This window comes from Ursus arctos, unplaced genomic scaffold (genome assembly GCF_023065955.2).
Source record: "Ursus arctos isolate Adak ecotype North America unplaced genomic scaffold, UrsArc2.0 scaffold_12, whole genome shotgun sequence".
NCBI classification, from domain to species: Eukaryota; Metazoa; Chordata; class Mammalia; order Carnivora; family Ursidae; genus Ursus; species Ursus arctos.
In genome coordinates this window covers 59,752,992-59,776,350 of record NW_026622786.1, presented here as the reverse complement: position 1 = coordinate 59,776,350, position 23,359 = coordinate 59,752,992, and the positions used below count along the sequence as shown (strand labels likewise).

The following is a 23,359-nucleotide window of genomic DNA, read 5'->3' as shown; positions in this document are numbered from 1 at the left end:
CGATAAATAAATGCTGTTTTTGTAAGTAGAGGAGGCATTAAATACAAGTAAGGATCAGACCCTGTCAACGACCACGGCATCCATGCACGTGGGTGCAATGTATCAGACGGCGGTCACGAGATGGTTCATCTGCACACCTCACAGTCTCAGGCTCCCTCCTTGGACCCATTTACGGAGGAGAGGAAGTGTCTTCCCTCCCAAGGTGCAGCTGTGACTGTCTTGAGTTTAGACAATTGCCAGTGCCATCTTTATCTTCGAATTTTTTAGATATATAATTTCAAAATAGTCTGTGTATCTCTTAGACATCATGAAAAATTCAGACCTCCGTCTCTGGAGGTGCAGGCATATTGTATTTAAATATTGAGGCCATGCTTCCCTGGTAATTTCTTGCAGATCTGCAATCTCCTGATTTTCTAAATAGTTTAAGAAGTCAAATCCATTCTGGCAGGCAAATCCCTGAGTTATTGGATGGAGGCAGCTGGAGGAGGATGAGTGCCGGTGGGATCCCCAGAGAATGTTTGGCTGGAGCCATAGTATGGGAGCTGCATACGGTGGCAATGGCTGCATACCGGGTCTGATGTGGGGCCATCAGACAGACCGTGAGGCCCCGGGCTCAAGTCAGAACTGTGGAGTCACTGGCCTCTGTCTTCAGTGCCTAGAGCACACCTTTGTCCTTCCCCACCCCCGGTGTTCATGGCTCCAGCCAGCAGAATGGGGTTAGTAACACGGCATGAATCTGAGGACTGGGTGAGGCGGTGTGTGTAATTCACCCAGCACAATAGACTCCCTCACAGCACTCCCTCATCACCTCCCACTTCTGCTAGGCTAACCTTCTCTCTCTCATCCTTTGGAGCAAAACACGCTTGCACATACTCCAGGACCCAGGGTGCCTGGCATCAAAATTTTGAGGTGCAGACCCCACAGGTCCTTGAAGGGACTCCCTCCCTTGGGGAGTACTCTCTGCTCTGGCAGGGCACAGGATGGGCAGAAGAAGGCAAGAGTTGCTGTCCCCCAGGGACCTGTATTATAATTTTAGTAGAGGGCTAGACACACAGTAGGTGCTCAATAAGTGTTTGTTCTTTTCCTTCCCCCAATTAGATCCCACGTTCCCCTCAGGTGTATTTTACTTCTTTTATAGCAGGTCATACTTTATATCTTCTACAGTGTTGATACTTGATAATGTCCTTGGACAATGCATATGGCAATAGAAAAAAAGTGACTTGTTTACATACATATGAGCACTGGAGAACAGGGATGAGCAAGATAAAAGTATATTAGATCAGGGGAAAGAGAAAGAAAGATGGGGGAAACGAGGCACCTATGCATTAAGGCATTACTAACACCAGAAGGTGAGATTTAGTACCTTACGTGCAACTTTTAACACCTCTTATGTAACCTCCTACTCATCTAGAAATTCGAGGAGCCCTAGGAAGGACAGACGTGGCGTGAGTGAAATGTATTCTATCACTGAAGCCCACCGCCAGAGCGGACGGAGCTCCCATTTTCTGTCTCCACTAGGTAACTGTTGATAGAATTTAAAGACCACCCACAATGGCTAACGGTTTTAGACACAGCGAGACAAGCAGGTGAATCACAGGCTGTCTGACTTCACAATGGGGGAATTTAGTGCAATTGTGTACATACCTACTGGGAGCTTACTACATGCCATGAGACAGGAGATACAAGAATGGCCAAACCATGGGTCCTGCCTTCAAATGACTCAGTCTAGCGTTTTTGTTTGTTTCTTCATTTAAAATTCTCATCCGTCCCACTTCTCATATCTGCAAGTAATCAGGAAATGCAAATGCCTTCCCAGCTCAGCATGGTTGCTCCTGGTGCATAGGAAAGTGGGGAAAGGTGCAAGAAAATAGTGACTATAAGATATAAAAACGCACTTCATTAATGCTACACACACACACACACACACACACACACACACACACACAATCTGTAACTATAGCATAAATGATGAAAAATAAACCAGGATATCACTGAACACTGAAGCATTTTGTTCAAGGTATCAGCTAGCCATCCGTGGGAGACTGTTCACACTCACGCACCAGTTTCCTTATTTTGGCCAACAAGCCGGGATGGCATTACCTAACGTGTTGCACGAGGCGCCCTTTACTATCTGAGGGACAGCGCGGCAACACACTGCACCTTTCCGCACCTCTGTGTCATCTTTTACAAACAAGAGGCAATACCTCTCTTTTGCAGGCTGGCTGTTAAGACCGGCTAGTTAATGACTGCTTTCAGACTCCAAAGGAGGACACTGCGCTACTAAGAGAGTCACTGCTTCATAAAGGTATGAAATGAGACGTACAGAAAGCACCTACAAGAACGTCCGGGACGACAGTGTTAGCCTTCTTTGGATCACCCTTGCTGTTTCTGTTGTTTCTTTGGTTACAGTTCAACCTGAGCTTCTCTAACTGAGTGACCCTTCAAATCCAGGGCTCCTTCCATGCCACTAGTCATCTAGTCCACATGTTCTCCCCAGCACATCCCCCCCCACCCCGCCCCCGAGAGGCGGGCTTGACCAGGCTCTCACCTTGACTCGGACTCTCACTTTCGAGGACACACATTCCTTTCCTGTACCCAGAACTACCAAGGCTGCCCATGTCAGGCCGCCACTGATTAGGACTCCAGAGAAGCACAAAGAACCATCTCATCACCGCTGTGCCTACTTGCAGTCTCACCATTTCGATACAAACGGCTCTGGCAAGGAGCATCTTCGTAAAAAGAGAAGTAACTATTAAATAACCATGACAGAGTCGCGGAAACGTGTTTTAAATTAAAATTTAAGAGCAATGCGTCAGAGAAAAAAACAATCAACAGCAGATCCCACAGAAAGCCATTGGCCATCTAAATAAAAACGGCAACACCCAAACGGACAGCTCTGATTTATCAAGTCTAAGGTCTCCGGAATTTGCATGAGAATTTTCAGAAGTGTCTTTCTCCATTACTCAGCTGACCCTTAAAACTACAGGAAGCTCCCAGAGCACGTTAATATTTGTGATTTACAATGCACGTATGTCACAGGCCCCTTCGCAAGGACAAAGAAAGTACAGTGGAGAACTGCCCTGACCTTGCTTTACTTTTTCCTTTTCCTTAGCACTGACCACCCTCCAACAGAGGATGGGATTGATGTGTGGCTACTGTTTTCTGTCTCCCCACATTAGAATGTAAACTCTAAGAGGTAGGACCTTCCTTTTATTCACCCATGTATGCACATCCCATTGAGCACATAGTAGGTACTCAATGACTATCAAGAAATTGACCAAAAAAAAAAAAAAAAAAAGAAGGAGAAACTGACAAAAACTTCACAGCAGTCCTGTTAAGTGACCTAACCTCCCTGAATCCTAGTCACCTCCTCTGTAAAGTGAGACTAATACTATATAACTAACAGATGGACTGCAAGAATTCAATGAGAAAAATATATGGGAAGCACTTCACAGTGTCTGGCAATTAGTGCTCAACAAATGGTAGCAATAATAATAATACAATTCCTCAAAGCTGAATACTTATCTTCAAAGTTTATAAAACAAAACAACCCACTTCTGCATTCATCCCAAAAGTCAGCCATGAAAGAACAGTGACCAAGGGCTGAGAGAGAGGAAGCACCTGAGGTCTTCAGCTGGTATTCAACCTGCTCTCCCACTGGGCTCATCCGAGTGCCAGAAGGAGAAAGTAAGAAGACTCCTTAATAATCAGCCAGAACAGAGCCAGCAAAGTACGGCTCATGAACTAGACACTTATTTTGACAAAGTTTTATTGGAATGCAGCCAAACTCATTTGTTTACATGTTGGGTGAGGTGGCTTTCACGGTACAGAGGCGGAATGAAATAGTTGCCAGAGCCCATGCGACCCACCATGTTTGCTCTCTGGACCGTTAATAACAATGCTGTGGAATGACCATCAGCTGAGGAAACAGAGTCCCAGGGAGCAAGCAGATGAGCCATACCCAAGGTCACCCTGCGTATGTAGGCTCTGCAGCTTTGAGACCAGTGGCTCGCACACCCTCCCCACTTCAGAAGCCCAAAGTGTAGCTGATAAACCTTCAGTCACAGGGCCGGTCTGCATGATGAGAACCCTAGACACAGTTTGACTTCCCCGCTGGAGAGCAAGGAATGGCCACTTTACCCTTGAAGGGCTGAGATACCACCACCAGGAACTGGAAAGAACATGGGCCTGGCCACTGTGCCATGCTGGGGGCCATTCCTAGCTCTGCAACTGGTTTGATATTTGGCCTTGTGCAAGTCCCTTCACCCCTCTGGGTCTCAGTTTCTGCATCTGTTTAATGCTAGTAATATTCCTTAGTGGAGTCCTTAGGGGATAGAAAGAAATGAGACCAAGCATGTAAAAGGAGCTAGCAAAGAAAATGTTACCTTTTACCTCCTTAAAGACCAAAATTGATAAAAATGATTCATTAAGGGAAAGATATTACATTTCTGAATTTACCAGAACTGCGTGGAAACATTCACGGTCTCACTTTCCAGGGTGATATGGACATCCTTTCCCGCCTGTCATGAATTATAAGATCCTGCCAAAATGATCTTCCGGAGGCAGCTTCCTCATTGTATCAGTTTCTAAAAATATGTTGGTTTTGAGCTATAAATTGATTCTTTATTGTGATAAATTAAAATCCAATATCATCCAACGAGAAGCTAAACATACAGAGACCCAATTTTCCCCCTTAGATATTCAGTCTCTTTGATATTAAAATGGATCTGGGGCTGCTGTCAGGCACGTGGGAGCCCGAACACTGATCGAGGGAGCAGAAAGCATGGACATGGTATAGAGGAGAGAAAGACAAAATAAAGGAAGTGGAGGGAGGGAAGCGAACACTTCCTATTTCCTGTTTGTGAGCATCAGAGTGACACAGGGGAGCCCCGAGGGGTGTTCAAATCTGTGTGCCTCGCATGTGATTTGCGGGGGAGGGGGGTGTCGGGCATCACTTCTCTTGAGGTTCTAGGTTTCTTCACTTGCAAATCGTTCGTCACTGCACAAGGGGCCTCCCATCCAGGACATCCTAGGACTGGGTTCACTCTGAACCACGTACATTGTTCTTTCCTGGACTCACGGCCTGCGTGGCAAAATGAGTAGCTTTGGCTCCAAGATCTGGCCCAGGTGATCTGCATTTCTTTGTAAGTTGACTTATTCATGATTTCCTTGTTCCTTCCTTCCTTCTCCTTTGTTTTGCTCCTCCCTGATTGCCTTTCCTCCTCCTTCCTTCAGTGTCCAACTAGCATTTCTGTCACATGCTAGGGCCTATGCGAGACCCTGCAGATAGAGCAAGGGCTGGTCAAGGCACCAGGCACCTCGTGGAGTGTGTCGTCTGATGGGAGCGTGATGGTCTGCTATGATGAAGGAGAGCAGAGGGTGCTGTAGGAGCATTACAAAAGGATTTCTTCATTCTGCTTAGAGGACATAAGAAGGTCTGTACCAAAGAAGGCCCAATATAGGTAATGATATGATATTATTTAACATCTAGAGCTTTGTATATATCAGGCACTATTCTAAATCTTATGGGATTAAATTAAATCCTCATTTAATCTTGCACCAACCCTAAGACATAGGTACTTTTATTATTCCCATCTTATAGATGACTAAAAGAGGCACAATGTCCTTAAGAAAAATTGGTTTACAATCACACAACTGGGCAAGAGTAGATCCAGGATAGTCTGGATCTCAAATCTATGTTCCTTCCACTCCAGCCACTCTCTGGTGCCTACACCATACTGGCAAGGAGTGTGGGCCGTGGATTCCAACAGACTCGGCATGAACCCTGCATGCGGGAGGAAATGTGTAAAGCACTTGGTTGAAGGAAGCACTTTGCCCAGAGAAAGGTCTTGATAAATTTAAGTGTGTTGTACTGCTGTTGGTATTACTGTTGACATTACAAGCCCTTGAAAAATGAGATATTTACTGTGTGAAACAAGGCAAAGGACATTCAGAGCGCAGGGGCTGCCTTGAGAAAAATCACAAAAGCTGGGCAGTGCCTGGTTTGCACAGGGAATGGCAAGATGTGGCAACCCCAGCATTCTGCTCATCCACTGATGATACGCCGAGATCTGCCACGTCCAGCTGGGCAGGGTGTATACTGCACAGCTTCCGGGGAATGAGACATGCTATAGTCATCAAAAGTGTATATAATTAGTGCAACAATTTACCAGAAGATGGCAATGAGTTTTAAAGAAAGGACCTGTTCCTGATTAGCACAAAGGCATCTTAAGAACTAAGGGTGGCCTTATAGTCCCTGTACCGACTTCTCTGTACATTGAATAGTATCTGAGCTATAACACACATGGTTCAACCAAAACCCTTTGGTCTGATATTCCAGGCCTTACAATCTGGCCCCTGCCTACTTTCTCAGTTTCCTCTCTCACTGATAGCAATTACCCATCCAGAATAATAGACATGTCATTCTTCCCCATGCCTGCCCTCCTTCATGACTTTCCTGTTATACAGGCTTAGTAAACACTCCCTGTAATTCCCTTTGCTTGGACACTGGTCTTCTAATACCCCCGACATCATATCTTGTCCGTTTTTCAAAATTTTGCCCTTTCTTCCTAAATCAGTCCATATTTTTTTCAGACGGAAGAAATCATTTTTTTCTTTTAAACTCTCGTGATACTTTCCTCTTTCTCTTATTATATTCATTATTCTTGTTTTGAGCTTTTAGTTATTTATATATGTCCTACCTCCAATGCCAGAAGATTCTTGAAGGAATGGTTTCAGGCCGGTTCATCTCTATCCACCAAGTAGAATACCCCTTTCACTCAATAAGCACTTGTGGAATGAATGAATGAATGAATCGACTGAATGAATGAGTGAATGAACCAATGAAAATGGTGGCCTGGTCTAGACAGGGGTTCTTAATCTTGTCTGACCAAACACCTTCTTTTTATAACAAATATTTTGTAATCCTTCCTTTATTGCCTGCCAAGGATTATATACTCTACCTACACACATAAAGTTCAAGCACATCAAACTGTCCTAATTATAACAAAGAAATAAAAGATGATTTCGGATAAAAAATGATGTGAATGTCGACATATAAATACTTAGTTACAACTACAACAGAAGAACATAGGACGTTGTTATATGTTTACATTTTCTTATAATGAATAAATTTGGGTTGAAGAAGTGTTCGATTCAATATGCAGATGCTCTTTTCCCTACATCTGACATTTTTAAGGAAGGGCCAAATGAGTCGAGTTATAGTGAACATGACAGGTACCATGAAACTGGTACACCTGTGCCATGTTGGTGACTCAAACGTGAAGAGCGTCACGTGGTATGGTTTCCCAAAATGAAGAACAGCTCTTGATGCGGATCCAATAAAACAAAGTACTCCCTTCTTGTAGCTCAGTTGCATTTCTGGAAAATTCAGTATTATGGATATACTTTGCTTATATGCAGAGTTAGATTTTAGATCCAGTTCATTATAAATAGGTTTTTTATCTACATGGATGTCTAGTAAGACATCTGAAAGTCATATAGCACAGGAAACATTTCTGTTGTGTGTGACCATCCTATACTCTGTAGAATGTCTAGCATCCTTCGTCCCTACTAAATTCCTGCATTAGGACCCTCTTCCCCAAAAGTTGTAACCACATAATGCCTACATAAGGTTCCAAAACACCCAGTACAGGGAAAGAACCAATGAAGTGGAGAATCTCTGGAGTAGGAGAAGGAAAACGAGCTCAGGTGCTGCAAAATGTGAATTTGAAATCAATTCCTATACATAATAGCCTTGGGAAAGCCACTTATCCTCCCTGTACCTTTAGTAGACTCATCTGTAAGAGGCAGCAATCAAACCTTCCAGAACTGGTGGGTGTCCAAGGAGACAGGACACACACGAGCATGTGGGAAACCATGCCGTGAAGCTTACAGGCTAGTTCAGAAGTAGTCTAGTGAGAATTCTGTGTAGTGTTTCAGGGGCTCCCGGCATGACGGGGATGCCCCATAGACTCCCAGATCCCAGCACTCTGCTCTGTAGCCCCTTCCTCTTCTTCCCTGTCCCCTTCCCCAGGGCCACTTTCCCTTCCTCTTCCTGAACTGCTCTCCCCAAGCCCCACTCAAAACATCCAGTTTGAACTGAAGAAACAACAGTCCTGTTTTTGATGAGATACAAGTAACATCTGGTTTTCCCTGAAGAGTACATTATTAAATCAGCCCTGAGATTTAAGTGCAACCATTGCATTTAAGATATCATTAGCCCTCTATGACGAGAGACAATATTCAATCCTGGGTCGCTCTCCACCTCTCCCCCGCTATGCCCTAGTTTTTCTTTTGTACATTTGCTGGTTCTTAATCACTAAGTCAATTTAATTTTTGTGCAGTATTACTGAGCACCTACTATGTGGGGGTCATTGTGCTAACTAGACAGATAACAGTGATGAACAAAAAGATATGGCCCCACTCATCTGCATGTTTGTAGAAGTGCTCATTAATACTTTTTGCAGAGAAGAATGAACACATGTAGCTTTCTCTTTAAGACCTCTGTGCATTTTGAAATATCGATTTTTCTTTCCTGACTTGCTTATCTGGTCCTCTCTAGCTCACTCCTCCACTGCCATGTCAGTGTGCCCTTTTCTGTGAAAAATTCCTGAATGTTCTAGGCAAAGCTTAGTCTTGATCCCCTGAGTCCTGACAACTCCATTCACACCTGGGTTTTAGCAATTGTCAGTTCCATTTGTGAGTCTGGTGAAACCAGACTGTGAAAGGCTCGGGGGCAAGGACCACGTCTAATTCATCTTTGAATCCCCAGGAAACAGAGCATCACGTGGCATAGAAGAGGCATCCGATCTGCTCTTGCCTAAGCACATATGGGTTACACAGCCAACATTCCATCTACAAGACAGTTTCAGTACTAACTCCACTCTTTGCACCTTCCCTCAGGAAAGGTCATCAGCATGAAAATGAATAATGGTGACAATAAAACAGAGAGAATACTGAATCTGCTCTAACATATTTAAAAGCACATCATTTATAAAATTTGGTATTGCTATGGTCTGAATGTTTATGTCCTCCCCCCTCCAAATTCATATGTTGAAATTCTAGCCCTCAAGGAGATGGTAGTAGGAGGTGGGACCTTTGGGAGGTAATTAGGTCCTGAGAGTGAAACCCTTTTTGAATGGGATTAGGGTCCTGATAACAGAGGCTCTAGAAAGCATCCTGACCCCTTCCACCATGTGAGGACATGCAGCAAAAAGGCATCAGCTATGAGGAAGTGGGCTCTCCCCCCAGACAGTGAAATTGCCGGGGCCATGATATCTGACTCCCCACCTCCAGAACTGTGAGAAAGAAATACCTGCTATTTATGAGCCGCCTCCTTTATGGCATTTTTGTTAGAGAAGCCCAAACAGACTAAGGCAGGTATGTTATTATTAGTGCTATCTTACTAGCATCACGGCTCCTGGACCAGACTGCCTGGGGTTGGATCTCAGCTCTTGCTACTTAATTTACTGTGGGACTTAATTTGGATTTCACTTCCCTCGACTATAAAATGGTCATAATAAAAGCACCTACTTCACAGAATTGCTGTAATGTACTTCAGATGGTACATACAGTAGTACCATCAGGGTGGGCTATGCCCAACGAACAAGCAAAATTTACACGTGATTATGGCAACAAGGTCTCACAGCATCTTGAAAAGTTGATTCAGACTATGGCCCTCTGTCTTGAGAAACAGACTGATTGTCAGGGTCCCGCAATATTTAGGATTTTTTTATGGCATCAAATTATAGCAATTCTATGGAATAAAACTGTAAATCAAGAGAGAAGAGAAGTCAGTAAGTTTCCCTGGAAAGACTGAAGATTTGAAATTGGAAGGTTTGTTCTGAGTCTGCAGCCAAGTCAGTTTCTTTATCTGCAAAATGAAGATGACTTCCCTCCTGCCTTAGTACCCACAGGTCTGATTTGAGGACCTAGTAACATTGATATGAAAACCACATCTATTCCTGATTTCCTACAGCTCCTACTATTACCAATAACCATGAGTTTATATATGACATTTTCTGCAGTCTCACTGATCCCTTTGACACATTATCAATATCTAGCTATCTGAAAATCTGAACAGCTTTTCAATATTGATTTATTCCCTGCAATATGCTAATAATAAAACAGAATTTACTCATGTTAGGATTGGGATCAAGAACCCTTTGAAATTCAAGACAAGGTGTAAATTGCTGCAAAGGGTCTCTTTAATTGGGATCAAAACATTTTTGACAGCTTTTGGATTTTAAAATCCTAGCTATTGTCACGTTCTGCAAATGTTTCTTTTTTTGGCTTGAAAAAAAAAATGCAGTCAAGCTTGAGAATACTTTAGTTATGATAAACAACTAAAATTTGTCATTCCAAATGACAAAAACCCAGTTTTCCATTTCGTTGATATGTAGGACAAAATACTTCACTTAAACTCTTATCCTGCACAATTCAGTTGGTCCCCTGCTGGGCAACAACAAAGGTTTAGTAAACTAATCTCCAGTGGAGTTTGAAAAACCTCCATTTGTCTGAAGATAAAGCACATCAACAGGGATGACTTTAAGGAAGAAACAGAATTTTAAAACTAGTCTCAGGATTCAACTTCGACGTGACTTTGTTCAATACTTCATCCTCTACTTGACTCCCTTCCACAATTTTCCCACCATACGGTTGCTACCTGAACACTCCTAAGTGCTGGGGACTCGCTAGCGCAGAAGGTGGTCCACCTAACTGGCGGAAAATTCCTCCTCCTCATACACCGACACAGCTTCAAAGAAACTTGTATCGCCCAATCTTGCTTCTATTTGTTGGGTCACACAGAACAAGTCAGCTCCTTCCGCTACTACACAACTCTTTGGAGAGATGACCACTATTAATAGGGGGTGTCTGGCTCTCTGCTGTCTCTGTTCCAGGCTTTAATACACTCAATCCCTTCTACTAGCTTTCCCTAGACTTGCGTCGAGACATAGTAACAAGCTCAGGCTGCAGAAGCCAGATGCTACCAGGGCCTAATGTGAATCATACAGAACTGGAGTGAAGTAAGCCAAGCAGAAGACACCTGACTCTGCCTTCTCCCTGATCCTTCACCAGTGATTGGACATTTTTTTCCACAAAGTCAAATGGCTTTGAGCTGAAATAATGATTTCACTGATGTTCTCCTTTGTGTCTAGTTGAAGAACCAAAAATAGCATTAGAGAGTTTGGTGGTATCTTTCTTTGGGGCCAGTTTTGCCACCCTCAACTGAGGATTTAGTTCTAGGTCAAGAATATAAACTACCTCTCCTCATGAGTTAAAATTTGGTGATTGGGATTTTAAGGATCTAGGCACAGCTTATCCAATGGTGGGTTACATAATGCAAGAGCAATGCCCAAAAACATGGCCCCTGGACAAGATAAAGTCTGCGACACTCGAGCTCACTCCTGTCCCTTTGGTTATACCGGCTATCGGTGGAAGGTAGACTAGAGATGATGACCTAGTATTGGGGCATATAAATCTCCCGGTTAGGCTTGATCCATATTACTTGTCTCCCCCCAATAAAGATGCTAAGGGGATCAGTGACATCCTACCAGTTTCTACAAGTCCACAGCTCTCTGCCTCTTGTGTGTACCTGGGAGCTCAGGAGGCTACACCTGTGTTGAGAAGTCTTGGTTCAACATAGTTTCTAGTCCTCCAAGTGTCTTGGCCCCCCTCCTCAGGACACTCTTTGATTTGCCTATGTCCTTTTTCAAGTGTGAGGTTCAAGACTGAGCACAAGTCTCCAAACTGTAGTCTACCCAAGAGAAGGAAAAACTCCCTGGTTTCAGAAACTATATAATATTAATATATATAATATTAATAAAAGGCAGGAGAGGCATTCATTAGGCTCTTAATCTTGTTGCATTCAAGCTCCTGTACTCCCTGTGCTTATGCCCTCATTCTAAACTCCCTTCTCCCAAGGCATTCTGAGGTAGGCCCACCTTTCTCCATAATAGAGAGCTCAACTGCCCTGCTACTGACTCAGGCCAACGGGAGGCCAAACCCCAGTTCTGCCACCTACTTGCTGGGTAACCTTTGGCAAAGTCACTTATCCTGAGAGATAACAGGTATCGAGGTAAGTGAGAAGACTCACGGGCCGGACTAACCTGGATTCTAATCCTGTCTCCAACCACCACTTACTTTCAATAAATTACATCTACGTTTCTCTACTCCATATCTCCAGCTATAAAATGGAAAGGATACCGCCATCTACCTCACAGCGCTGTCGTGAGGATTAACAGAGTTGGTACTTACAAAGGGTTCACAACAATGCCTGGCACATACTATGCGCTTGATGAAATAATAATTATCATTATTTTCCCATAAGACTGCTGTGAGGGCAAAACCGAATCATGTATGTACCATGACTAATAGGCACGTAGTATACAGTAGGTACCTCATGAAGGGGAGTTATTATCACTAGTTCTTATAGTGGTAAACTTCACATAACTAAAAATTTATCATTCTAAGATTTCTTGGCATACAGTTCAGGGGTGTAAAGTGTATGACAGCGTTGTGCAGTACCCCCCAGCCATCCATCACGAGTGCCATTTTCTTCTTCCCAGGGAGTAACTCTACTCACTAAACCCTCACTCTTCATCACATGCCCCTGATCCCCACAGGCTCTCACCACCGCCGTTCCACTTTTCGTCTCTCTGAATTTCATTTATCTAGATACGTCATAGAAGTGGAATCCAACAGAATTTGCCTTTTTATAACTGGCTTATTTCACTTTGCATAATGTCTTCAAGTTTCCTTTGTGTAGTAGCATGTGTCAGAACTTCCTTCCTTTTTGCTGCTGAATAATATTCCATTGGATGAGGCCACCACATTTTGTGTATCCACTCATCCGTGGATGGACGCTTGGGTAGTTTCCGCCTTTTGGCTGCTGTGAATAATGCTGCTATGAATCTGGGTAGACAAATCTATCCTATGACTAATTATTCAGAAAAAGCTTTTCTTCAAAACCCATTTTTACTGTTAAATTATCATCCTCCTACTCGTATGGTATCCTAATAGGAGTCAGAACAAAGGAGAGAAAATGTAATGCAAAACGACTAAGGTTGAGTAACTTGGTTGAGGCTGGTGTATACGACGCTTGAAAATTAACTTGGGAAGTGCACAGGAGGTAATACATGTAAAGGTGTTTTATAAGCTGTAAAACACTGAATGAATAAAAGTAAAAAACCACGTCCATCTGACTCCTGCTCTCTGGACTAAACAGAGCATGGAACATTTTTCTGTTTTTCCCTTATCATCAATGAACAGGACCACCAATGGTAGGGCAGCCCTGGGGATGAACGTGGGAGCTAAGTGCTGCCGGGGGGGCTCCTGAAAACACAAACCACTTCTTTGGCGGTTCAACAAACACATCAGCCCTGACATTTCCTGGTCATGCAGTGACAGACTTTTCTAAGATTGGAAACTCCATCCTTTTTGATTACAGCAATTGCAAGGTGGCAAAGGCTAAACTCAGGAAGGTCTGGGGGCTTTGACCAAGTCAAAAGATATTCACGTGTCTCCCTGTAGGATGCATGTCATTAAAGCTGCCAACACACAAAGAAATTTAACTTAAACCGTCACATTACCCACCGCGCTTCAAAGCTCATCAATCTCCTGTTAGATTCCCGGGCCTGTGTGACACTTCTATCACAATCACACTGTTAGAAACACTGTGGCCAAGTCAGGGAAGAGCGTCCCTTTGATGGACGATCACAGTTGATCAAGTTTGTCAGTCGCTTTATGTGTTTTTATGCTTGTTTGATATTCCTGCCCAGAGAGTAGAGGCTTTTAAGGGCACATCTGTCAATGGATTCAATTTCACAATGCCATGGGATTCTTTTACTTACCCCTGTCTTCTCGTCAAATATTTTGATACCGCCAAAGGAGATGGTTAAAAAGATTTTCTGCTTGTGTTCTCCTTTGGAACGCGCGCCAGCAACAACGCCCTGTTGAAAGGAAAGATATGGTTTTTACTTGAGTGTTTCATTTGAAGATTCCCTCCAGTCCCAAAGGCGTGTCAGCTACCATCCGCCAATGCCACCAATAACGGCCACTGCTCTCCCTTCGCCCCTTCCATGCTTCCCTGACCAACGTGTTTGCCTCTGCTTGATATTTTAGGGTAATGGTTACCCTAACATTATATCTAACATTGTATCAATAGATACCTGAACACTGATTCACGTAGCCACCCAAGATTTATCGAACACCTCCTTCATGCCTAGATACCCAGCTCAGAATTCAAGACCCCACAGTAAACACGATATGATCCTCTTGTTAATAATATGTTGCTGGGCTTCATACTGTATATGGTTTCAATCTATTACATAAAGAGGAGTTACAGAATGTATTCCTAAATGTGATTTAATCTTTATACTTCTGGACGAAGTTTCCATAGGAATCGATTTTAGAGACCAGAAGGAAAATACAAACCATTGCCAGACTGCAAGTCTCCCTTCTGTCTGGAAAAATATGATCATCAGAGTGACATGCTTACGGTTTGCAGTTTCTCCCCACACACATCTTCTATTTTCCTTTACCCTTTTTGGTAGGAAGTTACCTATCAAATGCATTCCATTTATCAATGCCTCTGTTTCCCCACTTTTCCAAACTTTTTATAAACCAAAGCTATGTATCTGAGTCAGTTAGAAGGTAAACATCACAAAAGGCGCGCGTGTCCCTCTGCTCACTGCTCTATCCCGAGTGCCCAGGACAGTCCCTGGAGGGAAGAGGCACTCTGTCATTCTTGTGAGATGAATGTACTATTCAGAGTTCTCCCAAAGTTGATATGATGCAAATTAAGAGCGAAGCCACTTATTATTTTATTTTAATTTTTTTATAACAATATTTTTTATTATATTATGTTAGTCACCATACAGTACATCCCTGGTTTTTGATGTAAAGTTCGATGATTCATTAGTTGCATATAACACCCAGTGCACCATGCAATACATGCTTCTTAAATTAGCTTCTGTGGTGGCCACTGACAGGTAAGCATGGGCTTCATGTGAGGGTACCACTCAGAGGGTAAGGACATGCCAAGGGATTTATACTCGGGGTGGGGGCGTGTTCCTACCTCTGTATTAGGTTTGGACCTTCTAGCCCCTTTGTTGCTATTAGCCTGCCCTGAGTACAAGATCAAGCCCAACTATCAGCAGGTATAGTTCCGGGCTTCCAGGAGTAGAAAAGTCGAAAATAATCATGACATCGTGTTTCCAGGAGATAAAAGTCATCTGATCTCTCATCAGAAGAACATGTTCACAACCTCAGTGTCAGAGAACCAGTGGTGTTAGGAACAGGGATGACCAGAAGGCACAGGGACGGGTCATCCCTTTGAGGCTGTTCCGTTACTGTCACTTTGGGTACCAGCAACGTTCTGTGCAACTGGACGGCTGGCTTATGCTCCTGGCTCTCTGTGATCTTGGGCAAATGACTTAATTCTCACTGCCACTTCCTCAAGTGTAAACACTATCCTTGCATGGGTAAGAGAATTGAATGAAAATTTATGTCAAGTACCTAGTACGGTGCCCGGAACACTACAGGGATGTCATGAAAATTAACTTCTTTGAGTAAATGAACAACTGTCCCTAAAAGTCTGTGCTCTGGTTCCTGTTTGGGGACTACTAGTAGGAAAGTCACTTCCTTCCGAGTCACCCATTCATTCTCAAGCACCACTTACACCCTTGCAGATGTACAGAATGTCAGAGCTAGAGAAAAATTTTCCACGTTTCCAGCTGACAGGTGAGGAAAATGACGTCTGGGAGGTGGGGGTGGGCAGTGCGGAGGTGGTACGGGGGGCTGGTGGAGAGCTAAGCCTACAACGCAGCTCTCCGGACTCCCGGTGCAGGGGGCTCTTAATTCTTCACACGGTGGCTTCTTTCTAGCAAGCCAAAATTTCTCTGGGTGACCCTCCGCAGCGTTGCTCTTTCAACCCCTCAGGGCTGCCCCTCAGTGACCAGGGATCCCTCCGCAATGCCTGTCCTCTAAATAGTTAAAGACAGTGACTCACCCCCCAAAGCTAAGTCCTCTGTCTCTGTAACTGTCCTGCTTGGCCAGAGGTTTCTGGAGTCCTTGATGTGCAGCTTGCTTTCCTGGGAATTCACTGAGGGGTGACTCTCAGGAACGTGGGGAGAATGGCCAAAGTATGTTTTGGCAGCCTCGGGGGGTAATTCTTATTTCTAATGCCATCCTACTGGGGGGACATTGTCTCCGACCCCTGCCCTCTTTGCACCTCACTCTTTCTCCCTGCTTCCCTTTTCCTCACTGGTCCTTATGGCCATCTGATACATTTACTTATTCATTTGGTGACCATCTGCCTTTGCCCAATAGAACCAAAGCTCACTTGTGCCCAGAACTCTGTTTAATCCATGCTATGTGCCCAGTATCAACAACGGAGCCCAGCATCAAGCAGGCACCTGAAAGGGGAAGTGACCTTCCCTCCCTCAGCGAGTGAGCCCGCCAGACTTTGAAGGCTGGGCTCTTGGCTGGATTTGGAATAAAATAACCTGGTGCTGGCACCCTCTGCAGCTGAACCTCCAACTTCAGATCTCCAGACATAACACAAAAAGAATGAGAAGTCGCTCCATCGTAAACAGAAGGACTGGAGGGACCGCGTCAAAGGGGCGGGGAGCCCTTCCTCTGTGTTCAGCTCCTCTTAGGAGAGAACATCACAGTCCGTGGTGGGGAGAGGGCTGCACCTTTGATCGAGGAGAGCGGCTTCAACGTCTGCATCTCCAAAACAGGCCCACAGTCCCCCGCTCTCTGAATTACCACCCCCTCTAATAGCAGAATGCAGCTGTACCCAGAGGAGGATGGAAAGAAGAGAAAGAGCACACGCACATGTTCCAGGAACGTTTCTGCTTGGGGCTGCTGCTGGTGGCTTTACATGACAAATGAAAGAGGGAAGGACTATCCGTGCAGCGCCGTCTTTGGGGAAATAAAACTCCAATCTTATCAAGCATGTTTCTCCTGTGAGACAGGACCCTGAGCCAAGCTCTGAAAAATGGCGCTATGGCCAAACAAGTCTACCGGCAGACGGCACGCCTCACGGTCTCATCTCCCCACGAGATTATTCACTGCTGGACGCAGAACGAGCAGACGTCCAGGAGACAGCTCGGACTGGGGGTCACAAGATGTGGATGGAGGTGCCCTTTGCGGCTCTGCACCTCCTGTTAGCCACCTGACCGAGGAAGGCATTGTTGGAAATCTGGAAAGTACAGTCAAGCATTTTCTTGGGTACCTACACGTACAAGCTTACAGGTTCTCTCTTGTATCATATAATTTAGCCCATGCTTAATCCTGGAAAGTAAAAATCATCTCCCTTAGTTTATGTGTGAGGAAACAGAAGGCCAGGGGCTGAAGTGACCTCCTGAAACCTCAAGGAACTAATAAGACAGAGAGACAATTCAAACAGCAATCTTTCAGATTCCCATGTTGAGCTTCCTTCTATTATAACCTTCCTTAAGAGCTTTTTTGGGGGGGAGGGGGGAACACATAGATGGGGGAAAAAAAAGACTACACAATATACTACAGATATGTCAAAAATGTTCTGCAAACAGCCAGGTGGAACCATCAGCTCCCAGACTCCACAGTGAAGGGGAACTTTAAATGAAAATCATCGCATTTCTTACCTCATTAGGGTGTTCAGATATTGAAAACAGTTACACACGTACAGCACGTAGCACGGTGTGTTGCATGCGGGGACAGCTGGGTGGATAACAGTCGTCATGATTACTGGTACTAACATTCATACTACGAAGCAGTGCCTCGTGCCAGGCGCTTGTGGAATGATGGACACAGGCATCCCTCGGGGAGTCACACATAGGTAGTATCTCCATGAAGGAAGTGACACACAGAGGGTCAGACACGTCAGGCAGGATTCACTGGCTGCCCTGTCCAGCTCAGGGGTCCCCCGAGGATGAGTTAAGGGGAAGCACAGGAAAGGGCTCTGAGAAACCCTATGCACATAATGGAATGGCTGTGATCTCGGTGGATCCTGTAAAGCAGGTAGGAAAACACAATAGGCTTCAGGCATGAATGGCTGAAAACCTACAGTGCTATTCCAGAATGTTCCATGATTTAAAAAAAAAAAAAAAAAGCTGGTCTCCAATCTCAGCTGTCCCAGTTATTAGCTATACAAACCTTGGAAAAAACTCACCCCAAATCTCACTTTTCCCAGTTTAAAAAAAAAAAAAAAAAGAGAGAGAGAGAATTTAATTATTCTCCTCTACTCTGCTTAGTGCCCAGAGCCTGGCCCCTGTGGACTGCATTCCCTGGTCCTCTGGGCTTCCTGCCGTCTGGCTTCCAGTTGGGTTTCACCAGTGCAAGACAGGCAGGAGATCAGAGGTGGACGGAGGGAGAGGTCAGGGTACTCCATCTGTATCCTTTCCCTCCTTGTGCTATATCTCTGGCAGGGCCTATACTTTTGCTTGGTGAGGGAGGGGACTTCCTCCTCAATCCTGCTCTCCGTGGGTTTCAGTAAAGTTATTTCCTCCTAGGGTGGTAGCTGTTCTCTCCTATTGCAGATTCCTGGGATCTTCACCATTCCTTATTCCCTTACTTAACCTTACCCACCCTTTGTAAGTGGCTCTTTCATGAAAGTGTCTCATCTGACCTAGCCAGGGTGGGCTCTGCTCCTTAGAGGACCCCAGCCGACATATTTAGAGCTCTGTAATTAGCCCTCCAGGCATTGTCTCTGGGAGATCTCATCCCCTCCTGGGGTGTCCACCATCACCGTTTTGCCCAACGTCTCTAAAAGTTGACTACTTTTTAAGTCAATGATGTGTGGGTACCGGGTATTAACTTACTGGTGGGGGCTTAAAATCTCATTGGGGAACCAAGATAAATTAACTGCAGATACAAAAAAGAATATAATTAAGCCCTGAACTATGTCTTATCCAACACTGGGCATCCAGAGATCGAGGTTTGAAATTCTGGGCTTAACACAGGTTAAATGAAGGTTGTGGGGCAAATCCTTTAACTTCTATGAACCTCAGGCTTCTTATTTATAAAACAGGGGGGCTAATATTTATCTCACAAGAGAAAAAAAGGTGATATATGGGAAAATGCTTATGTTGACTCTAAATTAAAACATGATGATGATGGTGTTTTGCTGGAGGACAGGCGACAGCCCACTCATACCTGGAATATGAATCCCCTCTCAAATCTCTACGATCCAAAAGAAAACTCTCTAAAACAGGAAAAGGTACCAGCCTCAAAGAGTCTAGCAAAGGAAAGCAGATTTTCTTTTTATTTCTCATATGGCCTAACGTGAACAAGTGGGCCCCTTTGCAAGGCTAACAGGCATTTTGTAGTTCTCTGCCTCTTTCTTTCCTGGGCAGGTGGCCAAATGGAGAATCGATCATTTATGTTTCTGTTTCCTAAAGAAAAACCACTGGGAGCTGAAATGTCAACATTCTTCTCAGCTACTTGCAAATAATGAAACACAATTGTCTGGGAACCAAGATCCCCTCAACGAGCTCAGCGCATCTGACAGGAGTGTGTTATGGCAGGACAAATTCTCGGGGCTTTGGGGACCTCCTAGTTCTGAGGGGTGACAGATGGGGCATTTCACTGCAGGTAACACACGCACACGCACGAGGTCAGCAATCACCGCCAGGCCTGGTCCAGCTAGCCTGAGTCAACGTGAATGCGGACAGAAAACCTGCAGGGAGCGCAGGCAGACTCCCGCTCCAAGCCACCTAGACTCAGCCCTTCCAGGAAGGCAGTGGCCGAAGAGGAGCCCTGGGACGCATGCCTGGTGAATGGCTATCCACCGGCATGCTGGGAGAAGCCGCATCAGCTCCTCAGCAGACTTGCTTGTGGCTCTGCGTGAGAACAAGGCTGCTGGGAGATTTTTCTTGACGTCCTTTAATTAATATTTGTCAGGAGCAAATCTCCATTTGCCTGGCCTCGTGCTCAGTAAGGAGGGACTTCAGCAAAAATGAAGATCCTGGCCTTCACCCCTATCACTGAGTAGGGTCTCCTTGGGGAAGAAAGCATGGCTCTGTCTGATGGGAGTCTGCAGGGAGGCTGAGGACTCCAGGCTCAGTCTCTTTTGGGTTCTCTCTGCAATCTGCCCACTGGCAGTCTGACTCCTGTCAGACTTTGTTATTTACTTATCAATCAGATTTGAGCTTAGCTGAAGAAGAGAGTTCATTACTGGATTGTCCTAAAATCTCATAATCTTGCTTAATTATAAAAAGAAAGAAAGAAAAGAAAGAAAAGAAAGAAAAGAAAGAAAAGAAAGAAAAGAAAGAAAGAAAGAAAGAAAGAAAGAAAGAAAGAAAGAAAGAAAACATTAACTTTTTCCAAGGTGATAATCTGTGAAATCATGATTTGCTATCTTTTAAAACCTTTTTCTAGTATACCTTATAATAGATACATAACTATTAAAATAAAAATTGCTTCTGTAACAGCTAAAAAAATAATGGGTACACAGTTTAGAAAATTAAGATTTTTGGGTGCCTGGGTGGTTTAGTCGGCGAAGCGGGCGACTCTTGGTTTCAGCTCAGGTCACAACCTCGTGGTCATGAGATCGAGCCCCACGTTGGGCTCTGCATTCGGCAAAGAATCTGCTTCAGATTCTCTCTCCCTCCAGCTCATGCTCACTCTTTCTCTCTCAAATAAATAAAATCTTTTTAAAAATTAAAAAAAAATAGAAATTAAGATTTTTTTTAAAATGATGATTCTTACAGCCATACTAAGGAGACTTAGCATCTGATATCCATGTTAAACTGCTGAGAAAATTTGTATAGTATAAATAAAAAATAATAGCTCTGATTTATTAGGCAAATAGGAAAGAAAAGGCAACATAGAGGGTGTTTTACAGATACTGTCCCAGTTCGTACTAGGAGGAACTTGGCCAGCCATGTAGAGATATTTTTTTCTTTTGTTCCTCCTTTCTTACACTTAAAAGAAAAAATTACACTGACCAAGTTGTGTCCTGAGGGACTATTTGAAGATATGAAAAAAAAATTCTCATAAATATTATATTAGGTGAGAAAAAAACAGTGTTTAAGACTGTATAATAGTAATTTCAACTGTATTACATATGTTTATAATTCATATAATAACATACAAAGACAGATTGTAAGTTACAGACAAAAATGTAGACACTGATTTTCTTTGTGTGGTGGGATTATGGATGATTTTAATTTTTCTCCTTATATTTTTCTGTATTTTCAAAATATTTTACACAATGAACATTTTGTAAATTCTATAATTGGAAGATACTTAAATTATATGTATTAAATGCATAAGGTATTTTGTAGACTTCCTGCTAACTCATTTGTTTTTTCAATTATTTTAAATTCACTTTTTAAAAGAAGGAAACACAGACTATATGAAGACCAGAATGTGGGAACAAATGATGCTCTTTTTCATATGTTTTAAAAGGCCATTTAATAACATAATTTCATTTTGTATACTAATTTTTTCCAATTTCTTTCTTAGATTTCTCAATAAAAAAGCCTTCTTTAAAGCATTTACAATCAGAAGTCTCTCTGTGATGTCCCCAAATACCACAGTCTCATTACATATTACTTTAAAAAATATTTTTCTTTTACAGAGTGTTTGGAACATTAATAAGAATGATAAGAATGAATAAAGTCAGCTTTCATCCTAACAGCATCTTTTACCATATTTATCATACGGTAAAATATTTATAATGTATTCAAAAATAACAAAGGGGCAAAGATTCATAAATTGTGAGGGACTATAAAATTTGACAATTTTACTTTTTTTTGCAGGCATTGCACCATGAAGATAACATTGAATAAACGGCGATACTCTCAGAAGTTATAAAACTGGGCCCCAGCAAAATATCCCCACATAGTAGGCGCTCAATAAACATTTTCATAATGTTCGAAATCTCTTCCCAATGAACACATGCCGTAATTCAATTTACTAATGAACGAATAAGTAAAAAGTTTTACCACAATGATCATAATCACTCCCTCCCCTCAGTCCCATAAAACCCGTGATATCGAAAGTAAAATGTTTGTACAGCACCTTGAGTTTCATCATGGAATCTTGACATAACTTGTCTCCCCGAGCTGCAGAAACCTCATCAATCCCGATCAGCTTGGCCTTGTACCGGACCCCTTCACCTTTAAACCTCTTTATCAAAGTGGCTTCGCTGCGATCCTGACCTAAAAACAGAGAAAAGCAGGATTCAGGCATGTAAGTATTCAGGTCCCACCGTCTTTAAACACCCACCAAGTGCCGAGATTCGTTCTCTGGTTTCACTTATGTTCTAAGAAAGTCAAATCACTGGACCGTGTGGAAAAGAATGCTGTTCCCCTGGATGCAAATTCTGGCTCTATCCTTTTAAATCCAGAGGCAAATTACTTCTCTGGAGCCTCTGTTTTCTCAGGCAGAGAAGGAAAAAAAAAAAAAAAAAAAAAAAAAAAAGAATTAAAAATAACCAACCCCAATGGGGCATTAAAGATAATTAAATCAGACAACAAGTGTAAAGCACCCAATACAGAGTTTGATACACACCAGATATTCAACAAATAATAATCACCTACTAAGAGTTCATGTCTGACATTCTTGTTAGAGTAGTATTAGCACTGGGCCTCTTTGGCATTTCCAGCATTTAATATGACTTTGGCCAGGGTCCAAGACCTTCTTATACCCAATTCCATGGGCTGTTTTATAGTGAGACTCCAGAGTAATTGCTTTGTATCAAGTAATGACCCAGAGACAATTATCAAAAAAAAAAAAAAAAAGGTTTTACAATATCTCTTCTCTAACTCGTGTGTGTATAGAAATAGGCTACTTGGTATGGTGGGCCCATATCCTGCAACAGCCTTTCTCAGTAATTATTAACATAATATTTTGCTAGGGCACGTCAACCAGAAGTTCAAGTACGTCCGCATGAAATAAGGACAGTAAAGTTTCCGTGAACTGAGTGTTTCATGGGAGATGTTTTATAAACTCGATCCCCACTCTTCGTAAAAACTCAACCATATCCATTTTCTAGATAATGAAGATGACGGTCACAGAATTCAAGGAATCTGACATAACTTGTCACAGTCAGAAAAAAAAGATGAATACACAAGAGTTAAAATTTCTAATATCAAACTTTTGTAAAGTTTGCACACGTGGTTCTTTTTTTTTTTTAAGAGATTTTATTTATTTATTTGACAGAGATAGAGACAGCCAGCGAGAGAGGGAACACAAGCAGGGGAGTGGGAGAGGAAGAAGCAGGCTCATAGCGGAGGAGCCTGATGTGGGGCTCGATCCCACAACGCCGGGATCATGCCCTGAGCCGAAGGCAGACGCTTAACGACTATGCCACCCAGGCGCCCCTGCACATGTGGTTCTTTTTTTTTTTTTTTTTTAAAGATTT

At 43.3% G+C, this 23,359-nt stretch overlaps 1 protein-coding gene across 3 annotated transcripts in view; it reads right to left on the bottom strand.

Annotated features, from left to right (window-relative positions):
• Positions 1-23,359, bottom strand: part of DAB1 (DAB adaptor protein 1) — a 1,098,018-nt gene that overhangs the window by 119,215 nt on the left and 955,444 nt on the right. For all 3 annotated transcript variants that reach the window (XM_057310634.1, XM_048220365.2, XM_057310635.1), the window contains 2 exons: positions 22,015-22,154; positions 13,854-13,952 (listed from right to left, as the gene is read on the bottom strand). In XM_057310634.1, the coding sequence (XP_057166617.1) occupies positions 13,854-13,952; positions 22,015-22,154 (239 nt within the window). The remainder of the gene's footprint in view (positions 1-13,853; positions 13,953-22,014; positions 22,155-23,359) is intronic.